The sequence below is a fragment of the Gymnoscopelus braueri genome (genome assembly GCF_963280865.1).
Source record: "Gymnoscopelus braueri genome assembly, chromosome: 23".
Taxonomy (NCBI): Eukaryota; Metazoa; Chordata; class Actinopteri; order Myctophiformes; family Myctophidae; genus Gymnoscopelus; species Gymnoscopelus braueri.
The window spans coordinates 33196969-33223196 of record NC_137625.1 but is presented as its reverse complement, the minus strand read 5'-3'; the positions used below and the strand labels follow the sequence as shown (position 1 = coordinate 33223196).

Below are 26228 nucleotides of genomic sequence, written 5' to 3'. Positions count from 1 at the left end.
TGCTTTCTTTTTCTGTTCTTTTTCGATCTTCTAATCCTACATTCTCTTAAAATCAGCGTGAGGTTCCTTTTTGTTATTAGCGCGGAGTTCCTGGCCAAACAGGAAACCGTTGCGGTAGTTCCTGGCCAAACAGGAAACCAGTGCATTTCCACCTCCGTTTTCCGGCCAGATGACGTCATTTCCCGGGAAAGTCCCCCCAGTCCACGTTCAATAGAAAATATATAAATAAAAGGCTTCCGGGGGTGAAATTCATGGAGTGGGTGTTGTGAAACTTTTGCCACTCACAAAAGATATACAATTTAACTTTAGTTTTGTTGAAAACGTTACCTAGTATGCCTTTAAGTAAAAGTATCAATACTGCAATGTAGAAATACTCTGTTACAAGTAAAAATCCGGAATTCAAAATTGACTTGAGTAAAAGTATAAAAGTATTGGTATCACTAGAAAAAGTGCTCCTCGGAGCACAGGTCTCCGCCAGGTCAGGTAGGTTATTTTGGGGCAGCAATGTTCGGAATTAGCCAATCAGGATGGAATATGAAAAATCGTACGGAACCATCTTGATCACTTGACTATATGTGTACCGATTTGCATGATGTTTGAATTTGTAGGAGTAATATAAAAAAGAAAAGTGTTGCAAATTGGCCTCCTGGTGGCGCTATAATAGGGCAATGTTAAAAGGGTGGCATTTGTTTTCAATGTAGTGCGAATGTGCGTGCAAAGTGTCACCGCAATCGGACGCTGCATTCATGATTTGTGGCATTTTGTTCAAAACGGGCCACTCCTGCAAACTTTAGATGTCAATGTTAGCCAATCAGGATGGAATATGAAAATTTTAAAAGATCCATCGTGATCGCATGACTATAGAGATCATGTGTACCGATGTCCGTGAAATTTGGATACATTCTGAAGGCTTAATATATATATTTTTTTTACATAAGTCGGCCTCCTGGTGGCGCTATGAAAGGCAAATGTGAAAAATGCAGGGCAGTTGTTTTTTCCTTGGCCTCTAGGGAGTGTGCGTGCAAAGTTTCATGCAGATAGGTGAAGTTAAAAACACAAATCGTCCATTTATAGCGCCACCATGAGGCTGATTTGAACATTTTCAAGTGGCATTTCTTCCTCGGCCTAGTGGGAATGTGCGTGTAAAATCTCACGGAAATCGCAAGCTGCGTTCATGATTTGAGGCATTTTGTTGAAAACGGAGCAATCCTGCAAACTTTGGAAGCCAACCTTAGCCAATCAGGATGAAATATGGAAAATTGGACAGATCCGTGTTGATCACATGACTATAGAGATACTGTGTACTGATTTGCATGATGTTTGGATAAAATCTGTAGGAGTACTGTCAAGAAATGTGTTTTGCAAAAAGCGGCCTCCTGGGTGGCGCTACAAAAGGCTAATTTGACAAATTTGGGCAGAGGTTCTGCTCTGGCATCCAGGGAGTGTGTGTGCACAGTTTCGCTGCGATCAAGCCAACGGTGCCAGAGATTAGCTGTACACAAAATGACAGAATGACGGACACACGGACGGACGGACACACGGACGGACACACGGACGGACGGACAGGGGGCAAAACATACTCTCATCGCCATGCCTTTCGGCCTGGCGGAGACAAAAATGTACCAAAAGTAAAAGTACTCATTGTGCAGAATGTCCCGTTTCACAAGTTTTAAAATGTACAAAAATCTTTTGAAAATAGCAGATCTACAAGCTCACAATGCGTTGCATCGTGACGCATTGTGAGCTTGTAGATCGGCAATTTTCAAAGCGCAAAAGTTTAAATAGGGTGTGTGCTTAATGTATGTCTTGTAATAATAATCAAAACCTACAAAGTAACTGGTAACTAAAGCTTTCATAGAATGTAGTGGAGTAAAAGTACAATATTTGCCTTTGACATGTAGTGGAGTAGAAGTAAAAGTACAGAAAACTGGAAATACTCCAGTAAGTAAAAAAATACCTCAAAATTTTACTTAAGTACAATAGCCTACTTGAGTAAATGTACTTAGTTACTTTACACCACTGGTTGGTGGTCATAACTAACATACAGTACCTCTCCCCCCATCATGCTGGGCTCCGTGCGGAGCCCCCCGCCGTCTCCGTTGGGCAGAGAGCTGCGTCTCTTGGCGGTGGGGGGTCCCGCTGGGGTGGAGGGCGGGGGGCAGTAGCTCATGGGTCTCCGGTGGGCCACCACCACCTCGCAGCACGCCTGGTCCTCGTTCACCATGCTCTTACCCGCGTTCACCACCCTGCAGGGACCGGAGAGAGAGAGAGAGAGAGAGAGAGAGAGAGAGAGAGAGAGAGAGAGAGAGAGAGAGAGAGAGAGAGGAGAGAGAGAGAGAGAGAGAGAGAGAGAGAGAGAGAGAGAGAGAGAGAGAGAGAGAGAGAGAGAGAGAGGAGAGCATTTACAGTAGAGTCATTTAGGTCATTGGTTCTCAAAGTGGGGTCCATAACCCCCAGGGGTCCTTGGGGTGGTTCCAGGGGGTCCCCAGCAAAAGTAGTTAATGTAGCATCACAGTCGTTTTAACCATTTTATCCATTTATAAGTTGGCCATTCAAAAACAGCAGATATACTGTACACGCTCACGGCGCGTCACTTTGTGCCGCAGTGCAAGCTTGTAGATCTGCAATTTTGTTTTTGACATTTAGCATTTTTTAAGATGGGGGTCCGTGGACAAATATATATTAATTTGGGGGTCCTTGACATGAAAAAGTTTGAGAACCGCTTTGTATTTTTCATTAGTTGTTTTTCTTTTGACTTTTTTTTGTGTGACTTTTTTTAGTTTTCAATGTCAGTTGAGTTTTATTTAGGTTTTGTTAGTTTTGTTTAGTTTTTGAAAGTTTTTTCTAGTTTCATTTTTATTGTATTATTAAATGAAAAGGCTTAGCTTTAGTTTAGTTTTTCTTTTTTTTTACGTAATATGGGGTAGTCAGGACAAAAATCTACAAGGTCAGAACATTTTTGTTTGTATTTGTTGATGACATGTATTTTTTTTGTATGCTATGTTGATGAATTGAATACATAGGACCACAATGGAAACAAGTCCCCATGCCTTTTAGCCTTAATGTCTGACTGTACCTCATGCTGTTTACATTTCTGAGTAATAAAGTATTCAATCAATCAATCAATCAATCAAAGTATCTTGGGGCATCATGTTACTTTGTCTGCTCCAAGATAATTGCCCACACACCCCAGTCACACCCACGCACGCACGCACGCACGCACGCGCGCACGCGCGCACGCACGCACGCACGCACGCACGCACGCACGCACGCACGCACGCACGCAGCACGCACGCACGCACGCACGCACGCACGCACGCACGCACGCACACCCAGATAAGCCGTATAACAGTAAACAAACCAACATATATATAAGTGTATACAAGGTATCTGCACATTTCTAAATTTACAATTTAATGACTTTTTAAGAGCTTTTTGATACAGCCAAGAAATTAAATAAAAAACCTCCTCCACCTCCTGGTGGGCGCTATAATAGGGCATTTGTTCCTCGGCCTAGTGGGAATGTGTGTGCAAAATTTCACAGAAATCGCACGCTGCATCTATGATTTGAGGCTTTTGTTCAAAATGGAGCACTCCTGCAAACTTAGCCAATCTTAGCCAATCAGGATGGAATATGAAAAAATCAGAAAGATAAGTTTGGTTTAATGACTATAGAGATATTGTGTACAGATTTTTTTACAAAAATCTGTAGGCGGAAGAAAATGTTTTGCAACAATTGACCTCCTAGCAGAGATGTCCACGAGTCTCTGAGCTCGAGTCCAAGTCAAGTCTCAAGTCTTTGAGGCTCGAGTCGAGTCAAGTCTCAGTCTTTGAGGGTTTGAGTCGAGTCGAGTCCGAGTCAAGTCTCGGGTCTTTGAGGCTCGAGTCGAGTCGAGTCTCAAGTCTTTGAGGGTTGAGTCGAGTCGAGTCCGAGTCAAGTCTTTGAGGGTCGAGTCCGAGTCAAGTCTCGAGTCTTTTTTAAAGTCTTTTTTTTTTTTTTTTAAATGGGGGGGGGGGGGGGGGGGCATAGATGTAAAAGTATAGACAGGTCATAATAAATCACATTAGATTCACAGATTAGAGATTTTATGTATTTTCCCCACAATTTATTTTCATTCAAATGAAATGTGATTGAACTTGCACTAATAATGACTTTAGTTGATTTTTCACTCTTTAAAATATAGTATTTCTTAATTATTAATAATTACAGCTTGTAGATTGGCTATTTTCATGATTTTTAATTGTTTTTAAATAATAATAAAAAAGGAACATACAAGATTTCCACCGACAGCGATAATATATAGCCAATATGGTTCTGTATCAGTATATGAGTCAGTTTTTGCAGATTTCATTCTAATTGGCTACTATGCCTGCATATGAAATTTCATGGGCCTGGGTAGGTCACCCTGGCTTGGCGGAGATATGCCCTGTTGCGCACACTCGACTCCGCACAGCAGTCCAACAGCAGAGCAGGTGAAAGCAATTCACTTAAACGAGGGCTGTGTTGCGCACCAAAAAACTGTCTAAATGTGGATCCCCAGTTCAAATATGATTCTTTTGGGGGGTCACGGCCTGAAAAGGTTTGAGAACCACAGCTTTTATGCAGTGAACATTACATGAGCGTAGCGTTTTACCGTGGTGAAGTGTTGAATATTCACCCAGCTGGGTTTCACGAAATGAAAATCCGATGTTTCCTAAACGTGCTGTCACAGATGATCCGACCATCTTATAAAAAATGTAAGCATATGCCAAGATAACTGAGGTTATATAGCTGATTCTGAGCTAAACATATTTGTTTAATTTCGAAGTTTTTTATATTTAAACTTTATGATGAAAGGCCGCGGCGGCCACACACATAGCAGCTGTTGCGCTCGCCTCTCTCTGTTTACGTTAATGAGCAGCATGAAACAGCTTGACTGAAGCCGGCTCCGCGCAGCGCGCACTGGAGCGGAGGTTTCTTTGCGGGGGGGGGGGGACAGGGGAGTGGAAGTTTTTTGGGCATTTCATTCATTTATTTGTCCAAAAAATAAACATAAAATAAAGATTGTCCACGAGTCTTTGAGGCTCGAGTCGAGTCAAGTCTCAAGTCTTTGAGGCTCGAGTCGAGTCAAGTCTCAAGTCTTTGAGGGGCGAGTCAGAGTCGAGTCGAGAGTCTCGTTTTTGGCCACTCGAGTGCGACTCGAGTCCGAGTCCCTAACTCGAGTCCCCATCTCTGCCTCCTAGTGGCGCTATAACAGGCCGATCAGAAAAATTCGGGGCAGAGGTTCTGATCTGGCATCCAGGCTGCGATCGGCCCAACGGTGCCGGAGATTAGCTGTTCACAAACAACGGACACACTCGCGTACGGATGGACAGGGTGCAAAACATAGTGACAATAAAGACCATTACTGCGTCAAAAGTAATTAACAAACTATACTATAAAAAAATTCAAACTTTGGCCAAATTGTGAAATTTTACCTGAGAGCGAGGCAAACATTGTGAAAATACCAATCTACAAGCTCACAACGCCTCGCATTTTGGCTATTTTCACAATGTTTATCTGTGGAACAGAATCAAACTAAATATAATGTCTCAACACCTACATTCCAAGTGCTTGTCAGGGTGGGTGGTCCCCAGTTCAAATAGGATTATTTTGGGGAGTTGCGGCCTGAAATGTTTTAACCCTTGCTGTATGGAACAAAGCATCAACTGCTTATACCAGTGTTAATGTAGGCTAAAACGATGACGGAAAATGCTTGTAGACTACCTTTTTTCACTGATGAAAACTATATAAAAACTAAATAAAATACGATAATAATAATATGATGATGATATGACGTATCACTGACAACGCTGAGGAAGACCTGTTAGGTTGAAACGCGTCCGTTGCTCTGTCCGTGGAGAGGTAAATAAAACTATGTGAAAAAGGACATTTAATGGCCCTCATTTATCAACAGAGCTTATAAACCGGCTTATATTTTTCCATAAATGCGGCCGTACACCAACGTCGAAGTCACATTTATCAACGAATCCTACACAGCCAATCCTAGCGTACATTGGGTCGGAGCCTTGATAAATGTCACGGCTGAAACCGAGCGTCATTTAAATAACATGCCCTTAAATATTCTCGAAACGCCCTGATTTTACGACATGGCGAACCAGAATACGACCAAATAAAGCATGGAAAGAGTTTCGCCGGCTCGCCGCGCCTCGCTGCCTGTCAAGTCACACACACACACACACGCACACGCACACGCACACGCACACGCACACGCACACACACACACACACACACACACACACACCTACTTGAAGCCCAACTGCGTAACGGTACAATCTTTGTCAATGAAGTAGGCTAGTAGCTTACATGAATGACAGATTATGATACCACATCGCCATGAATGGAATACGTTTGTATATTAATGTATTTAACCCATACCGAGCAGTGCACGTTCGAGTTACTAAAATAAAGCAGTCAAGGCTATTCCCATTTCCCAGTGAGACTCGGACCGTCGGGCGGGGGAGTCCCCATGCCGCGCCACATTAATGAGAGATAGCCTGGAGAGAACATTAATGGATGAAGGCTGGTGTGTGTTGGATCGTGGGTTAAATGTCTGATCTCCCGGTGGCCATGAAAATATAACAGCAGCGCCGCTGCGCCGGTCTAAACTCCCGAAAATGCGCTCGCAGAAGCGCTCGTATATTTTGAAAATAGCAGATCTACAAGCTCACAACGCGTCGCGATGCGACCTGTTGTGAGCTTGTAGATCTGCTATTTTCAAATAGCCAATGCAGCCAGATCTGCAAGCTTAACCGAATGACTGTTAAAGCAGTTTCTTTAAATTAGTTTATTGCGAACGCGGAAGGAGGCGCGCCGGAGCTTACTATGAAACCGTGCTCGGGTTGTGTGTGGCTCTGTCTGTGTGTGGCTCTGTGTGCACTGCCTGTGTGCAGCCGCGCCCCCATGTGACTCACGCTCTCATTGGCTGCTGACAGATCTCAGAGTGGAGCTTACTATGAAACCAACCCGATCGCCCCCCAAACACGGTGAAATAGCACGGATTGACAAACGGCAATTCCGTGCATAGATGACTAGGAACTCCGAAACTCCGTGCAGAGGCGGAGGCAGTCACGTGACTTTCTCTCTACGCTCTCCCCATCACGGTGAAATAACACAGATTACAAGTCCGTAAATACACAACATAACAATTTAAAAAAAAAAGAAAAAAAAGAAATAGGCCTGCGTTCGCTTCCCGCGTCTTACTTGTAAAATATTATATTTTTACAGGGATAATTTATTAGTGTAGATATACATTTTGGAGTGGATATATGTGTCCAGATGCCTGTCAGATAGTCAGACAATGCTGCTCCGCAGGTCTACAATGGAATAAACGGGTGCAGCCAACGTCAATAACTGGTCTCGACCAGACGTAAGATCTCAGCGTACGGTAGGCTGAAGGCAACGTCAGGATATATTGATAAATGCCGAAAGTTGCGGTGATCTCGCCGTACGCCCATTATTTGGTCTGCACCGCGTTGATAAATGAGGGCCACTGTGTGCTGGCTGTTTACTCACTTTCATGTATGTGCGACACTGACAGGTCTATTGTCTCCACATGTCTGTGTGTGTGTCTGTGTGTGTGTCTGTGTGCGTGTGCGTGTGCGTGTGCGTGTGCGTGTGCGTGTGCGTGTGCATGTGTGTGTGCGTGTGCGTTTGCATGTGCATGTGCGTGTGCGTGTGCGTGTGTGCATGTGCGCGCGTGTCTCAGTGACAGGTCTATTTATAGGTGCAGACTCACTGCAGGCTGCTCTCTGCTTGGCAGCATCATTATCCAGCCTCCAAGTGTCATTAGGGTCTGTCTGTCTGTCTGTCTGTCTGTCTGTCTGTCTGTCTGCCTGCCTGCCTGTCTGTCTGTCTGCCTGCCTGTCTGTCTGTCTGTCTGTCCGCCCCTCATCTTCTGTTATTACTGTACAAAAGCATCAACCTGTTCTGTTGTATTGTTCCGCATGTTATTTTCACTATGTTGTCCATCATGCCTAACAGAAACAAACTTTTCAGTATTACCCGTATTGGACTTCCCACACCCACACTCCCTGACATGAACAATAAGGCCATCACACGCTTAGCAGTTAGCAACTCGAAAATAGCACACGACACCGATCATCCCCTGTATCGCTACTTCGACCTCATGCCACCTGGGCGAAGAAGACACAGAACCTTGAAGTGGGCAAAGGTTCGTTTTAGCAGGAGTTTTGTCCCCTCAGCAATTGCGGCATTATCCATTAAGACCGGGAAAGCATCTGTGTCATTTTTAAGATTTCTTTGGCTATTCAAAAATAACACATCTACAAGCTCATAGCGCGACACTCAGTGCCGCGCTATGAGCTTGACGCAGACTCAAATCTTTGCTTCTGGGGGTCCCTATTACAAACTATTTTGAGATGGGGGTCCGCGGCCAAATACAGAGTAGGAGTAGGATCTAGAAGACATTTGTAGAATTCCCAGAAGTACAGATTTGAGTTACAAATGTTTGCTTAAAAAAATTATACATATTCAAAGATTTTCACAAACTTCTCCTATTAAGCTCCTATTAAGAAATCTTAAAAATGACAGATTCTTCTCATCTAAATGGGTTTAACAAACTGCCCCGTCGATAGGTTAACCGGTTTTCTGTGTACAGTGGGGACCTCATGTATTGTCTTGGTGATAATGTTGTTTTGTGCTTTATGGTTATGTGGTGTTTTTTGTTGTTGTTTTTGAACAGGCTGTGAAGACAAATATCCCTTTGGGGACAATAAAGATTATTATTATTATAAAAACTGACAGGCAGACAGACAGACAGACAGACAGACAGACAGACAGACAATATATTCTTAAGCGTGCAGTGCGTGTATATCTTTGATTGTTGATTTTGTCTACCGTTTGTCGCCTACGCACCTGCTTTTAAACATATCTGGGTCTTTTTCACTCCATTTTGAAACTAGAAAACCTTGAACAGCAGCTGTCTCTGAGCAGTGACTCTGAGAGCACAGGGCTAATTAACCGGTCTAATGGCAACTTTAATTACACATTCATGTAATTAACCCATTCAAACCACCTGTCAGGGACCCGGATGTTTTGCGACCCATATGCAGAACTCAACATTAAAGTAGACTCAGGAAACCAAGGTGGACAGTTTAACAACATCTTTACTGAAATAATAATAATGTAAACATAGGTACACCTCACAGGGCGAATACATTACAAGGTGAACCACGGGGACCTAGAAACTAGGAACCTGAACACTACATAATGAACCAGCACAGAGCAAAGTCACAGACAGTCTTAAATAGTCTCTGAGGATCGTTAGCCAACTAGGCACAGCTGCCACCCGCAGCTGAGTCCACTCTAGGCAATCAGAGACCAAGAGGAGCAGGGAGGGGCTGGGGCCAGACCCAGGACGTGACACCACCAACGCATCTGTGTAACCACTTTATCCATATTTTATACTTTGGATATTCAAAAATAGCAGATATACAAGCTCATAGTGAGCTTGTAGATCTGCTATTTTAGAAAAATCTTGAACATTTGTGCAAATCCTTGAATATATATATATTTTCAAACAGCGAACATTTGTAACTCAAATCTTTGCTTCTGGGGGGTCCCTGGAACTAAATATTTTGAGATGGGGGTCCGCGGCCAAATACGTATCATTTTGGGGGTCCTTAACAAGAAAAATAAACTTTTTTTAAAAAAACGGATTTAGAAGACATTTGTAGAATCCCCAGAAGCAAAGATTTGAGTTACAAATGTTTGCTTTAATTTTTATATACATTCTTTTATAGCAGATCTACAGTCAAGCTCATTGTGCGCTATGAGCTTGTATGTCTGCTATTGTTGAATAGCCAAATAAATCTAAAATGACAAACAGATGCGTTCCCGGATTGAGTGTGTGTGTGTGTGTGTGTGTGTGTGTGTGTGTGTGTGTGTGTGTGTGTGTGTGTGTGTGTGTGTGTGTGTGTGTGTGTGTGTGTGTGTGATCAATAGATATCTAGTAATTGACTGGAGCTGTTGTAACATATTGACCATGGGTGGGAACCGGATCAGGGCGGGACACGTTCATTTGTTCGTTCATTCATTCATTCATTCATTCTGCCCTGCAAACACAATAGCAGTCTACTGTAGTTCTCGAACTTTTTCACGTTTTTGGTTGCCCAAAAACATCCCGCTTCGCTTTAAAAAATACCAATCAGGAGAGAGCACTGAAAAGGCATTTTCTGTTTAATAAAGAGCTGGAGAGACTCCTTTTTACTGAACAAACACTCTACAGCAATGAGTACTATCAGAATACAGAGCTATTTAACACTTATTTTAACCAAAGTAAATCACTTACCCTACCTTTAATTGTCAACTTAGCTTTTGTAATGGTTACAGCCCTATACATTGCTCAGCAAGGCTTACAATTCATGAATCTCCCATGGCACAGAGAGAGAAATGCTTTTGGGGGGAAATAGCTGCATAAAACTATGACCTCATCATCACCAGTGCTGGCTGAGCGGCAGATGATGCTAGGCTATAATAGCCAGCTCTGCACTGTACATCATTGGTTCTCACAGTGGGGTCCAGGGACCCCCAGGGGTCCTTGGGGTGGTTCCAGGGGGGTCCCCAGCAAAAGTAGTTAATGTAGCATCACAATCATTTCAACGACTTTATCCGTTTATAAGTTGGCTATTCAAAAATAGCAGATATACAAGCTCACAGCGAGCTTGTAGATCTGCTATTTTTGAAAAAACTTGAAACATCTATTTTTTTTACATTTTGCATTTTTTAAGACAAATCCTCTCTTCTGAGGGTCCCTGGCTCCAAAAAAAATCAGATGGGGGTCCGCGGACAAATATCAATATCAATTTGGGGGTCCTTGACATGAGAACCACTGCTGTACATGATGAGCAGATGATGCTAGCCAGCTCTGTACTGTACATAATGAGCAGATGATGCTAGCCAGTTCTGTACTGTACATAATGAGCAGAGGATGCTAGCCAGTTCTGTACTGTACATAATGAGCAGATGATGCTAGCCAGTTCTGTACTGTACATAATGAGCAGAGGATGCTAGCCAGTTCTGTACTGTACATAATGAGCAGACGATGCTAGCCAGCTCTGTACTGTATGATGGGTGGAGCGTCAACAACAACACAAGAACAAAGCCATGAGGCAGACGACAGACACACAGGAGGCTTTTGAATTATAGATAGAGGAGTTAACAGATAGATAGATAGTCTCTTCTTGTCAACGTCATCTGCAGAAAAATGCCTAGGGTCCAATTTTGAGCTAAATCATATTCTAGTACAGACTATAGCCTACACTAGTGTATAGGGAAACTGAGGACACAAAAGAAAGGCAATATACACACACACACACACACACACACACACACACACACACACACACACACACACACACACACACACACACACACATACAGTGTATAAGGGCATATGCTCTGGCCCTCTTTTGTATACATCACACACTATTGATACCAAGACAGGCTGAGACAACCAACCGAGGATGTTGCTTTGTGCACCCAGAGCCCCCGGGGGCCGGGGGGAGCAGACTAGCAGACAGACAGACTAGCAAACAGACAGACTAGCAGACAGACAGACTAGCAGACTAGCAGACAGACAGACTAGTAGACAGACAGACTAGCAGACACCGGAGTGGCTAGACAGACTAGCAGGCAGACAGACAGACTAGCAGACAGACAGACTAGCAGACAGACAGACAGACTAGGAGACAGACAAACAGACAGACAGACTAGCAGGCAGACAGACAGACTAGCAGACAGACAGACTAGCAGACAGACAGACAGACTAGGAGACAGACAAACAGACAGACAGACTAGCAGACACAGACAGAGTAGCAGAGTAAGCAGACAGACAGACAGACAGACAGACAGACAGACAGACAGACAGACAGACAGACAGACAGACAGACAGACAGACAGACAGACAGACAGACAGACAGACTAGCAGACACAGAGTAGCAGATAGACAGACAGACAGACAGACAGACTGACAGACTGACAGACTGACAGACTAGCAGACAGACAGACAGACAGACTAGCAGACAGACAGACAGACAGACAGACAGACAGACAGACAGACAGACAGACAGACAGACAGACAGACAGACAGACAGACAGACAGACAGACAGACAGACAGACTAGCAGACACAGAGTAGCAGATAGACAGACAGACTGACAGACTGACAGACTAGCAGACACAGACAGACAGACTAGCAGACAGACAGACTAGCAGACAGACAGACAGACTAGGAGACAGACAAACAGACAGACAGACTAGCAGACACAGACAGAGTAGCAGAGTAAGCAGACAGACAGACAGACAGACAGACAGACAGACAGACAGACAGACAGACAGACAGACAGACAGACAGACAGACAGACAGACAGACAGACAGACAGACAGACTAGCAGACACAGAGTAGCAGATAGACAGACAGACAGACTGACAGACTGACAGACTGACAGACTAGCAGACAGACAGACAGACAGACTAGCAGACAGACAGACAGACAGACAGACAGACAGACAGACAGACAGACAGACAGACAGACAGACAGACAGACAGACAGACAGACTAGCAGACACAGAGTAGCAGATAGACAGACAGACTGACAGACTGACAGACTAGCAGACACAGACAGAGTAGCAGAGTAAGCAGACAGACAGACAGACAGACAGACAGACAGACAGACAGACAGACAGACAGACAGACAGACAGACAGACAGACAGACAGACAGACAGACAGACTAGCAGACACAGAGTAGCAGATAGACAGACAGACTGACAGACTGACAGACTAGCAGACAGACAGACAGACTAGCAGACAGACAGACAGACAGACAGACAGACAGACAGACAGACAGACAGACAGACAGACAGACAGACAGACAGACAGACAGACAGACAGACACAGAGTAGCAGACATACAGACAGACAGACTAGCAGACAGACAGACAGACAGACAGACAGACAGACAGACAGACAGACAGACAGACAGACAGACAGACAGACAGACAGACAGACAGACAGACAGACTAGCAGACAGACAGACTAGCAGACAGACAGACAGACAGACAGACAGACAGACAGACAGACAGACAGACAGACAGACAGACTAGACAGACAGACAGACAGACAGACAGACAGACAGACAGACAGACAGACTAGACAGACAGACAGACAGACAGACAGACAGACAGACAGACAGACAGACAGACACAGAGTAGCAGACATACAGACAGACAGACTAGCAGACAGACAGACAGACAGACAGACAGACAGACAGACAGACAGACAGACAGACAGACAGACTCACTCTGCGTATCCAGTGGCCCAGGGTAACCTCCTGCTCTCTTTCAGGGTGAGGATGGGCCGCGCCGAGTGGTCCGCGGACCACTCCACCTCGTCCGCCGACAGGCCCAGGAACACAGGTCTGGTGTAGGGGAACCGGAGCGGCGGACCCCCCAGCGAGGAGCCACCGACCCCGGAGGAGGACGAGGCACCCCCCGAACCGGACACCATCCCTCCCATGAAGCTGGCCACGGCAGACTTGACCCGGGTCAGCATGTTGGCACCTCCGCGTGGAGGAGGAGGAGGGTCCGTGGATGAGGAGGAGGACCGGTGGCTAGGGCTGTCACCAATACAACATTTAAGTAGATACGAGTAATTGTCACACAAAATATTTGCGATTAAAAAGGGTCCCTTGCTAATTACCCATTCAATCCAGGAACGCATCTCTGTCATTTTATATTTATTTGGCTATTCAAAAATAGCAGATCTACAAGCTCAAAGCACGGCACAGAGTGCCGTGCTTTGAGCTGTGGATCTGCTATTTTTGAAAAAAAACGTGAAAATGTGTGCACATCTTTGAATATATATATTATTTTTTTAAGCGAACATTTGTAACTCAAATCTTTGCTTCTGGGGGTCCCTGGAACAAAATATTTTACAAATGTATAAAAAATATATATTCAAAGATTTGCACAAATGTTCACGATTTTTCAAAAATAGCAGATATACAAGCTCATAGCGTGGCACATGTGCAAAAATATTAAATATATTTAATAAATATTTATTTGATGCTCATATTAACCCTAGGAAGTATTAAGTTGTTTTTCATTTTCACATGGATTCCATAAACTCCATAGGACTAGGCCACACATGGACAAAATGACATCATCAACTTGTGACGGGCATTGCCCCTATTGAGTGAACAATGAGCTATTTCTAAAATAAATACAATATTTAATGTGTTTTTAATTTTACATTTTAGTTATAGAGGACAATTATAATGTATTGAGGCATATTTGGCTTATTAGCCAGGGATCCTTTTAACAATTTGTTTAGTTTTTTGTTTAGGCTTCATCATTATCACAAATTGCACATGGGGAAAATATGGCAAATAAATAACTGAAATATACAACGAAATTACTGACATTTATTAATTGCACACCAAAAAAAGGAGTAATAGCTGATCTACAAGCTTACAAAAAGTGACGTCACGAAGGTTGTAAGCTTGTAGATCTGCTATGTCTGCTTTTTTTAATGTATGAACATTTTTTTCAACATGGAAACGATGACAAAATAAATATAACATAAATATAAAATAAAACAAAATTGCGATTAGGCGATCATGTAGTATGTGCCAGCTATAGGCCTACCGGTGGTGGTTCGATGCTGATGCTGCTGCTGCGGCCGCAGAGCCTCCTCCTCCGCGGCTCCCTTTCCCAGAGCTGCCCCCCAGCTCAGCGGTCTCCGGTGGCGGCGCGTCTCGACGATCAGTGGAGGCGGAGGATGAGAGGATGAGAGGAGGAGAGGAGAGGGATGGAAGGAAGGAAGGATACACTGTATCCCCAGTGGAACCAGGAGGAGGTATAGAGAGGATACAATGTATCAACTGTGTATCCAACACATCATCCGACAGATCATCCACCTATATTAGAGCTGCCAGCCCTCCTGGTATTCTGCAGGAGTCTCCTTGATTTCACCCACATATCCTTGAGGACTCCTCCATTGTCATTTCTCCTTCATTTCTCCCGGATTTCTCATGGATTTCTCCTCGGTTTGGTATCAAACTCCCACAATTCGATACCTATAACCATATGGGTCTATAGAGGTCCTATAAACCCAGGGGTGGATCATGGACGTGATGATGATGATCGTCTCACGTGAACGCGGAAGGAAGGAGACACACTGTAGTGGCGATTAAGCGCGGTCACGTGACTCATTATGGAGGCTTGGATTTGTGGGCGGGGCCTGGATGTGGTCACTCTGAGCTGCTTATGACTGACCGGCTGTTAGGTATCTGATCTAAATAATACCTGTACAGTAGTGTAGTCGCTCCACCCCCCTCCCTCTCTCTGTCTGTCTGTCTGTCTGTCTGTCTGTCTGTCTGTCTGTCTGTCTGTCTGTCTGTCTGTCTGTCTGTCTGTCTGTCTCTCTCTCTCTCTCTCTCTCTCTCTCTCTCTCTCTCTCTCTCTCTCTCTCTCTCTCTCTCTCTCTCTCTCTCTCTCTCTCTCTCTCTGTGTGTGTGTGTGTGTGTGTGTGTGTGTGTGTATGTGTGGGGGGGGGTAATATCTTTACCACGCAGTGCCTTTCTGGTGACAGGAAGAGTGGAGAGTGAGTGGGCACCTGAGAAGTCTGGGCACCTCGATGCCCACCTAGGCTACTGCTCAATAAGATAATTGGCAATTATCTTCCCCAAAAAATAAATTTGGTCTGAAATAAAATGAAGTCTACACATGATTTGAACAAATCTTGTATGGGTGCTCCCTGGCACAAGATATTTTCAGACGGGGGTCCACGGCGTCGGCCAAATACACATTCATTTGGGGGGTCCTTCGTATGAGAATGTTTTGTACTGTGCCTGTTAACACATTTCTCTTAGAGCATGTCTCCCTCTCCTGGTCATAATATGCTATAGCGAATGAAGTGTAGGCCCTTTTCTGCTCTGCTTAAGCCTTACGCAGGGGTCTTCAACAGGGGGTCCGTGACCCCTAGGGGGTCCTCAGAGATACTACAGGGGGGCGCCACATCTTTGAGCGATGGGATAACCTTTTTTACATTAACCACTTGAACCCTAGCATCCCTATTCTGAGGGGAACATTAGCCGAAAATAGCAGATCTACAAGCTTTGCGCTGCGAGGCGTTGTGAGCTTGTAGATCTGCTATTTTCAGCAAGGATAGGATAAGGATAATTCCTTTTAACAGGACGTTCATGAAAGTCCTTGCGGGCTTGTTTCCAATGAGGGCCTGTGAGCAATTAGGGGTTAAGAGTCTTGCTCAGGGACAAGTTTCATTTCATCGACACATATGCTGGCATGGCCTGGAATCGTACCTGGGGCAACCAGGGCCTCTGGCTCCCTAGGCGGGCTCACTAACCACTCAACTATGGCCACCCCTAGCAAAGAGGGGGAAAAAGAACAGACCAAGTACAGATAGAAAGGTCAAGCTTAGTATTGACGGTTTAAGTGATTAAATGTCTGAAAATACACATTAACATGAATCCAATGCACTGATGATGTCAAACACGTCTATGAATCTATCTATGAGATCTAATGTTGAAGACCCCTGAGAATTGACCGTATAGATATTTCTCAAACATAGTCTTGTGTGGGAACAGACATTTTGAGCGCTTAGTGATGTCATAAAGTTTTGCAGCCCAGTGGTGTCTTCGCTCTCAGTTGGGATCTACGATATTGTGTGTGTGTGTGTGTGTGTGTGTGTGTGTGTGTGTGTGTGTGTGTGTGTGTGTGTGTGTGTGTGTGTGTGTGTGTGTGTGTGTGTGTGTGTGTGTGTGTGTGTGTGTGTGTGTGTGTGTGTGTGTGTCTGATTCCAAATATCTGGAGTGAGAAAATCTGCCACTTTCAAGGGCCATGTAAATGACAGAACCCACTCAATCTGTGTTTTTATTTGGGGCCTTGGTTTAGTTTAGTCCAAGGGTCTTCAACGTTTTTCAGGCCAAGGACCCCTTGGCCTTAGCCTGAGAGAGACATGAAGCAGATCCACTGCATGTTGGATTCATTTTAAATGTGTATTTTCAGACATCACCGGTACTTAGTATGTTCCCCTGAGAATAGGGATGCGAGGGTTCAAGTGGTTAATGTAAAAAATGTAAAACAAAGTTCCTATCACACAAAGATTTGACACTCCCTACAGTATCTCTGATTGATCTGGCCATTTTGAAATTGTAACAAATTACAATTTACAATTTAGCAGACGCTCTTTATCTAGAACAGTGGTTCTCAACCTTTTTCATGTCAAGGATCCCCAAATTGATATGTATTTGGCCGTGGACCCCCATCTGAAAGGTTTTTGTGCCAGGGACCCCCAGAAGAGATCTTCTATTTTTGAATAGCCAACATATAAATGGAAAGCGGTTAAAATTATTTGTGATGCTATGTTAACTACTTTTGCTGGGGACCCCCTGGAACCCCCCCAAGGACCCTTGGGGGACCCCACTTTGAGAACCAATGGTCTAAAAACTATATCATATCTAAAAATGTATAATCTGTATTGAAACTATAGAAAGTATGCCATGGTCAACAAATGAACAAGGCATCCGTCTACATAACATCTAAATGACATGTTCTGACCTTGTTTACTCTAGCCCCTAACTAATCTATATTACAACTAAACTAAGGCATTTGAAAAAGCTGAAAACTAAACTAACAAACCCACTTTAAAAACGAATCAAAACTAAACTGGGGGGGGGGGGGGGGATGTTCCAGGGGGTCCCCAGCCAAATCGGTTTTATTTTAGAATAAAAATAAGTTCAAATACTTTAACCCAATATACATCGGCTATTTGAAAATAGCAGACACGCTATGACACGTTGTGAGCAAGTACATCCGCTATTTATTTCTTTATAATCTTGAACAAAACGTGGAATATGGTTTGAAACATTTTACAAACACAAATCTTGTACGGGGGTCCCTGCCTGCTTCAAGATATTTTCAGACGGGGGTCCGAGGCTAATACTTGGGGGTCCTTGACACATGCCTCATTCACTGCTCTTCATTTTGAGTCAGTCTCATTTGTAGTTTTAGTCATAGACTTTTGAATAAAATTCCATCTAGTTTTAGTCACATCTTAGTCATCTGAAATGTTTTAGTTTTTGTCCACTTTTAGTCTAGTTTCAGTTGACTAAATATCATAAGATTTGAGTTAAATCTACAGTTAATTCAGTCGACTAAAGTTTATGTTGGCGGGCCTTGATGGCGTCGTCGTAATGCCTGATTTATAGCTGCGTGCCAAAAATAGCCGATCTATAAGCTCACAATGTGCCTATGACGTGTTGTGGCGCGTTAATTGTGTTCCCCATGAGCTATCTTTCAAATACATTTCCAGTAGATGGAGCCTTTATACAAAGGTAAGGAAAAAAGTATTCTTTGTCAGACTGCAGGCTAAACTGTTCCTATATTTGTATGCCTCCGCCAGCAACAGCCAAGGGCAGCCATTATGTTTCTGGGTTGTCAGCCCCGTCCATCCGTGCGTGGATACCTGGATACGTCTTATCCTTTTAATACTTGAGGGGGCCGTGATTTTTCAAATACTTATTTTTTTATTTATTAGAAGGACAATATCAGTCACCAGAACCAAGGACGGGTGTTTTCGATGAATCCATCATGGTTAAAAAGGAGTTTGATGGTACAATGGGTTTGCATAGGAAGGGGGCGTGTCTGATAAAATGAATATCAAAAATACAAATACTGAATCAAGCAACTTAAAAACTGTCCTGGGTGAAACATAAAAGCCAGAGTAGATGTCAAAATTAACCCAAACATGTTTGAAAGTGAAATAATATCCCTTTAAGATGAAAATACCGTTGGCCAATAACAAAATGCACACACGTGAACAAAATGTGCAGTATGTGGCCAAGAACAAAACAAATGTTTGTTGAAGGGGTAAATCAGTATAGTATTAAATGTCAGCGTGTTGGCAGGATTTCCTCTTCAAATAGTGTTCCACCTGGTTTATTGGCCTATTTCAGAGGAATCCCTTTTGTAATGGGACAATAATAAAACTATTTGTTCCCTTTATTGCCTCACCAGCATATCGGAGAGATAAAAATACAAAGACCTTTTTGCAACTCCATAAATCAGATGAATAATCAGTTTACATTTCCACAGAGCAGTATTTGCTCAGGGATTCTCAGAACTGCGTTTTTTTTGTGACTTGGAAAATACCAACGCGTAATTTTAGATTTTCACTTTTGTTCTCAGGTCTTAATGGATTAAGCTGCATGTGTCCTGTCGGCATGACATGGCAAAACAACAGTTGGTGAACAGTAGGCCTACTGTAGCCCTACCTGTGCTGACCTGAATGACTCATTTGGGGTTGTTATACTGTCCATCATCAGACAGCATCAAAGAGTGTATTGGTTGTTATCTGGCAGTGCATATAAATGATCTGAGATTCCTATCGTTTATATTCTGGGATCATGTTCCTTTTCCTGGCACTGAGACTGACGCAGGATGACACAGGATTACCTGCCTGGGTTCCCCTTTGTTTACGTAGTGATGGAGGTCTGTTTTTTTGTTCCACGTTGTACGGCAACGCATGGCAGAGCGGGAAAGGATCATGGAACATGTTGTGTCTTTGGAAAGGTGCAGTTGTTAAAGTCTTGATGATAGCATCTCTGCTTTCTGCCATTTGGAGAGACATGCCCCTGATACAGTAGGCATACACACAGAAAAATAAAGGTGCCAACTGGAACCAAAACTGGTTCTTCAGAGTGATGCCATAGAAGAACCTTTTTTTGGTTCCAAGAAAGAACCTTTCAGAACATTTATTGGTTCTATAAATAACCCCAAACCCCTTAAACCGTATAAACTTCATCAACCGGCTGACATGTGTTTGTCGAAAATAGCAGATCTACAAGCTCACAATGCGTTGCAGTTGTGAGCTTGTAGATCTGCTATTTTCGATGAATTTCTGCCCATTAAGACGGTAAGACATGGTTTAAGAGTTCAAAGGTTCCTCAAAGAACTTTGACCAAAAAAAAAGATTTTCTAAAACTAGACGAGGAACATGAAGAACCATTCACTAGATCAAATGTTTTTTTAGTAGTTGATGGTTCTCTGTGGAACCATATAGCCTTTAAAAAAACATTTAAGAACCATTATTTTTCTGTGTGTAGGATGACCCAGGATTACCTCACTGGGTTCCCTTTTGTTTACGTAGTGATGGAAGTCTGCTTTGTTGTTGTTCCACGTTGCTACAACAACGCATAGGAAAAGGATCACATAACATTTTGTGTCGTTGGAACGGTGCCGTTGTTAAAGTCTTGATAGCATCTCTGCTTTCTGTTATGTAGATATGCCCCTGACACAGTAATCTATGGCAGTGGTTCTCAAAGTGGGGTCCGGGGACCCCCAGGGGTCCTTAGGGAGGTACCAGGGGGTCCCCAGCAAAATTTGTTAGTGTCACAGTCATTTTAACCATATTTTATACTATTCAAAAATAGCAGATATACAAGCTCATAGCGCGGTATCGAGTGCCACGCTATGAGCTTATAGATCTGCTATTTTTGAAAAATCATGAAAACGTTTTGAATAGTAAATCTTTGAATATGTATATATATTTTAAGGCGAACATTTGTAACTTGACATGAAAACGTTGGAGAACCACTGCTCTATTTCTCCCTTTCCTGTTCTGCTCATTTTTTTTACAGTAAGTGCATGATTTGTCCTCTTCACCTCTCCCTGGAATATCAAATAAATGAAACACGCTACCTGTCACATTTATTACATAATTATCTAATCGCAATTATTTTTGCATGATCGTCATAATCGTTTCCACGTTGACAATTTTTTATATATTTTCAAACATTTTTAAAAATGTTGGAAATAGCAGATCTACAATCTCACAACACGTCGCAAGTCAACTCTATTTCCACTATTTCCACTATTAAGGTTTTTTTTAAAGTATAAAGTTATTAAATATGTCATTTCTTTGCATATTTAGGTTATTTGTCATATCAGCCCTGTGCAACTTCAAAGCCTAAAAGCCAAACAGAAATGTAATTTTTATTCTGTTGTGTTATGTTCCAGTGTGCAACAACAACAAAAAAAACACACAATTAAATCTTTAATCGCAATTATTTGTGTGACAATGAATTGTCAATGAATTTCATAATCGTGACAGCCCTGTGTACCAGTACATTTACTTGAGTACTGTACTTTAGTAATGTTGTTATGTATCTGTACTTTACTTGTATTTGTATTTAGTATTTGTATTTTGGATACAAACTATTTACTATTTCACTCCACTACATTTCAAAGATATTTGTGGGAATTAATCTACAACATTTAAATACAGAAATGCATTGATATTAAAATGAAGACGTACTTTGTAATTTGTACTTTTAAAACAAAATAAAATGTATCACATAAACCCTTCAAAGTGACCCAGGGGTCTGCACTTGACCATCTCCTTTGTTCCCTCTAAACCAAATCTCTCTGCCGAAAAATATGAGTTCACAACGCATCGCAACACAATGCTATCGCAACCCGTTGTGAGCTTCCAGATCAGCTATTCTAAAGTGTTGGCCTTTTTAGGTCATGTCCAGAATAGCCAGGGTTGATGTGGTTAACCTCTCTGCTCCCATTCACTGGTACTTCCTCAAAAATACAGTTGAAATATGCAGATACAAAGTTTGTGTCCGACAGTGGCTCATTACTCGGTTTGAGGATGTGACTATAGAGGCTTTTAGCATAATGAACTAATAAGGGCAAAACTTGGTCAGTCAGACGTCTTTGTCAAAAGTGTGTCATTATGAGTGTACATGATCCATCTTACAGGATGACTTATGAAAACAATGATGGTCACAAATAGCAGTGAAGTGGGCAACCATGTGGTGCAGGGGTGGTGCAGGATACCCTGCCAACACGCTGACATTTACAGTAACCCATTAAAACCGGGAAAGCATCTATGTGTCATTTTAGATTTTAGCGTTGGCTATTCAAGAGTAGCAGATCTACAAGCTCACGTACGAGCTTGTACATCTGCTGTTTTGGAACATTTTTAAACATCTTGAAAGTGTTTGAAAAATCTTGAATGATTTTGATTTTTTTTAACACAAATCTTCTCTTCTGGGGGTCCCCAGGTCCCTGGCACATTTTCAGATGAGGGGGTCCACGACCAAATACATATAATTTTGGGGGTCCTTGGCATGAAAACGTTTGAGAATGACTGATATAGAAGACATTTGTAGAATCAGCCTCAGGTCTTAATGGGTTAATACTAAACTGATTTATTTTGTGTTCTTTGCCACATACTGTAGCCTACAGCACATTTGACAAGTACCTACCCACCACCGTGGATGGAGACTGTGGTTCACTTCCTCCACACTGCCTCCGCCTTGGCCAGGCGCGCCAACCAACACAACTGAACTGGCACAGTGTTGATGGAGAGGAGAAGCCGACATTTCAGAGCCATCCGATTATCCGAACATGCCACCCACCTCCACACCAATAGGCTATAATGTAACAATCTATGAAGAAATGAACAAGGCTTAGTGGATTGGATATAGTGCCACAAATGTCTCCTTGGCCTTTCTGCCCACAGCAATGTACAGCAAGCTTCTGGCCAGTAACAGTGGACAGCAGTCAGCAGAGAGCTATTATTAGCTTTTTTTGCTGACAGATTGGCTGTGTGTGTGTGGGCTCCTTCAGGTAAGATGTATAGGTGACTCATCTTGAGCTGCATCTTGTGACTATAGATGCCACACAGGGTGGAACAGGGGATATCCCAGATGCCAGTGTGCATAAAGTCACACCCCACCCGTGTTGGCACGGCTGATGTAAGGCTCAATTAGCTAGTTAAAGGGATAGTTCACCCCCAAAAAATGTAACACTTGAATTCATGGATATTTTGTCGCATTCCTAAGCCTAGCAGCGGTTCCGGTAGGAGATACAAAGGGGACTCTTTATGTCTCCTACCGGAACCACTGCCGGACATCAAATTATTGGCTTAGGAATGCGACAAAAAATAAAAAATATCCATGAATTCAAGTCTCCATGGGGTGACTAATCGATAGAAAAAAAGTAATTTTGGGGGTGAATTATCCCTTTAATATGAAGTCATCACATCGAGCTACAGATATTCAACAATATAGGTGATATGCGTTTCTTTTAGCATATTATGGTTCTTGAATTAGTTTGGGGGGCCATCCTCCAAGACTCCTATAGCACCTCCTACACAGTCAACAGATTTCTGAGTGGACGGTAAGAGTCCATAGAGCCTTTGTCCTATAGCCTACTACTCCCGCCCAACACTCCCCGCTGACCGGTACCTGATTTGTACCCTTTTGAAACCTCTCCCTCAGCAGCGAGTGGAGCTATTGTTGTTTGGACACCTAACTCCATTTCAGCTTGATTTCTGCTCGTCTGAAACTACTAACTTTGGGTAAAGTGTTGATAATATAATGACACATGCAAGTATCTGATAAATATATAAAGTCACTATACCAACTTTGATGAGGCAGTATTGCTTTGTTTTAAAAATCTAAGGTTTTCTTCATTTCCTGAAAAACTTGTATTTAGTTTTTTCGTTTCCTGAACAATGAGCGTTTTGGGGTTAGCAGGTTCGCACTGGACAGCAGAGATATATTAAAAGATTTGTTTTGTACAAATTTTGACGATTTTTGCAGATCTACAAGTTCATAGTGCGGCACTCAGTGCCGCACTATGAACTTGTATATCTGCTATTTTTGAATAGCCAAAGAAATCTAAAATGACAGATGTTTTCCCGGATTGAATGGTTTAATCCCATGTACAACGCACTGACTTTTTGTCTTTTTTATTGGGTTTTTCTAGCACCTTAACTAACGTCCATAAGAACAGTATATCATACACAGTATACATCTGCTGCTATGCTCACGCACCTTTATATCTTATCTCAGGTACCATGTGTAAATATGTAGATAACTTTGTTTGTTTTGTTTGTTCTCTTGTTTGATCTCCTTTCCCCCTTGCCCCACCCCCCCTCTTCTTCTTCTCCTTCTTCCCTTTCTTTATTATGGAAAGAACGATGTGATGGGAACTATGCACAAAAACGAATTTCACCCACTTTTTGTGAAGCCTGTGATTAGACAATAAAGCTGAAGCACTTTGGAACGGCCACGTTTTACACCTGATTATTATGTACCTAACCCAATTGCGCGTGAACTGAAAAATAGACACAAAATGCTCGTAATGCAGAAGTTTGTAGATCGACTATTTTCAGTGAGAAACACCGGAATTTTCAACTGGGCTTTTTTAACAACGCATTTCCAGCTCTCTGGCCAAGAGTAAATCAATCAGAAAGAACATGTGTCATGATGATGCTGGCAGAATGCTTTTAAATGCTGGTGTTAAAAAATAAAGAAAAAACATTACGCAACAGTTTCAGGAATTCAGGAACTTTTCTGAGAAATGTTGAAAGGAACGATTATGTGGACATACCGTATATTCATGAGAAAACACACACACACACACACACACACACACACACACACACACACACACACACACACACACACACACACACACACACACACACACACACACACACACACACACACACACACACACACACACACACACACACAGTACTGTGAAGCCCCGCCCCTCCCATTGGGCAAGCCCTAGAGGGCTCTGCTCTCTCCATTTAAATTCAGAGTCAGACAGTCATCATGTTGGCTCCTGTGTGCATCGGCGGGTGTGTGTGTGCTTGGCTCTGGATAGAGAGACCATTCCACTGTCTACTGAACCAGAGCACAGCTAGAGCTGATCCAGAAATAAAAAGATAGTCTGACAGTACAGGAGGAAGAGACAGAGAGAAACAGACAGACAGACAGACAGACTAGTAGACAGACAGACAGACAGACAGACAGACAGACAGACAGACAGACAGACAGACAGACAGTGTATTTGTGGTCAGTAGAAGATGACCAGATGGCCTGCCGCCGTGGGCCTGCCTCTGGCGTGGGTCATTCTGGCCACAGCGGTGGTGACCCGTGGTGGACCTACCGGAATACTGGAGAGGATGGACCACTGTGACACACGCTGCTCTCAGGTAAAACACACACGCACGCATGCACGCACACACACACGCGCACGCACACACACACACACACACACACACACACACACACACACACACACACACACACACACACACACACACACACACACACACACACACACACACACACACACACACACACACACACACACACACACACACACACACACACACACACACACACACACACACACACACACACACACACACACACACACATTCACCTTCAGTCTGGACTGGAGAGAAACCATGTGTAAAAATTAAAAGACTACTACAACCACTACTACTACTACTACTATTACTACCTCTAGCAATTTTTGCTGGGGGAGATGGGTGTGAATCTAAGCCACTGTTTTTGATAGCTCAAGCTCGCAATGCACCATGATACAATGCATTGTGAGCTTCTAGAGCTGCTATTTTGCTTACAAAAAGGTATTTAGGGCTTAAGTGTTACTGCCCATGTGCATTTTCTATGATTTTGACACACTAATATCTGTAAGGAAGCCCTTAGGCAAAATCCACTCACATTCTGGACAGCATAAAGGTTAAAATAACATTAAACATAACTTTACATAAAGGTTGAAATAACCATAAAGGTTCAAATAACACTAAACATAACTCTCCACATGTTTCTGACTGCACCACAACCACAACTCCTACGCTTTCTGCAAAGTTTGTTTATATAGCTCATCATTTCCAACAACAAAGACAGATCAAAGTGACACAAGGCAATTCAAGACATGAAAAGCATTTAAAAGCATAATAGAAGGGATAAAATAAAGGGAAAAAAACTGATATATGCATTAAAAGGTTCTCTATTATAGACTACCCGATTGTTTACCAGCAATGTATCATTTATGTATGAATAATTTCAATATTATCATTTTACAATCATATTTGATTGGAATTTGGAGAAACATCCCCCCTGGAGGTTGACAAAGGGTGTTTTTAGTGAATACAGTTTTATTCAAACTAATCTGTATGAATACAATAATACCTAACAGTTAACTGCAGTGGTTGGAGGTGGTCTCGCTGCTCTTCTATAGAGTACAGAAGTCCTGATGTCACTCGTTCATCATCCCCTGGTTCGTAAAGTAATTTCTCTATGGAGAATA

General features: G+C 42.9%; 2 protein-coding genes across 3 annotated transcripts in view; one reads left to right on the top strand and one right to left on the bottom strand.

Annotated features, from left to right (window-relative positions):
* LOC308079641 (protein phosphatase 1H-like) overlaps positions 1-14837 on the bottom strand; it is a gene marked incomplete at its 3' end in the record, with an annotated part of 22509 nt that extends 7672 nt beyond the window's left edge. The window contains exons 1-3 of the mRNA XM_080421191.1: positions 14706-14837; positions 13361-13675; positions 2051-2246 (exon numbers count right to left, since the gene is read on the bottom strand). Coding sequence (XP_080277317.1) covers positions 2051-2246; positions 13361-13611 — 447 coding nt within the window. The 5' untranslated portion in view covers positions 13612-13675; positions 14706-14837. The remainder of the gene's footprint in view (positions 1-2050; positions 2247-13360; positions 13676-14705) is intronic.
* Positions 11598-26228, top strand: part of il17rel (interleukin 17 receptor E-like) — a 41320-nt gene continuing 26689 nt past the window's right edge. The window contains exons 1-2 of one of the 2 annotated variants that reach the window (XM_080421663.1): positions 11598-11647; positions 24919-25104. In XM_080421663.1, coding sequence (XP_080277789.1) covers positions 24976-25104 — 129 coding nt within the window. In that variant the 5' untranslated portion in view covers positions 11598-11647; positions 24919-24975. Of the gene's footprint in view, positions 11648-24744; positions 25105-26228 lie in introns of those variants that run through there. The other variant, XM_080421662.1, reaches the window with a different exon arrangement.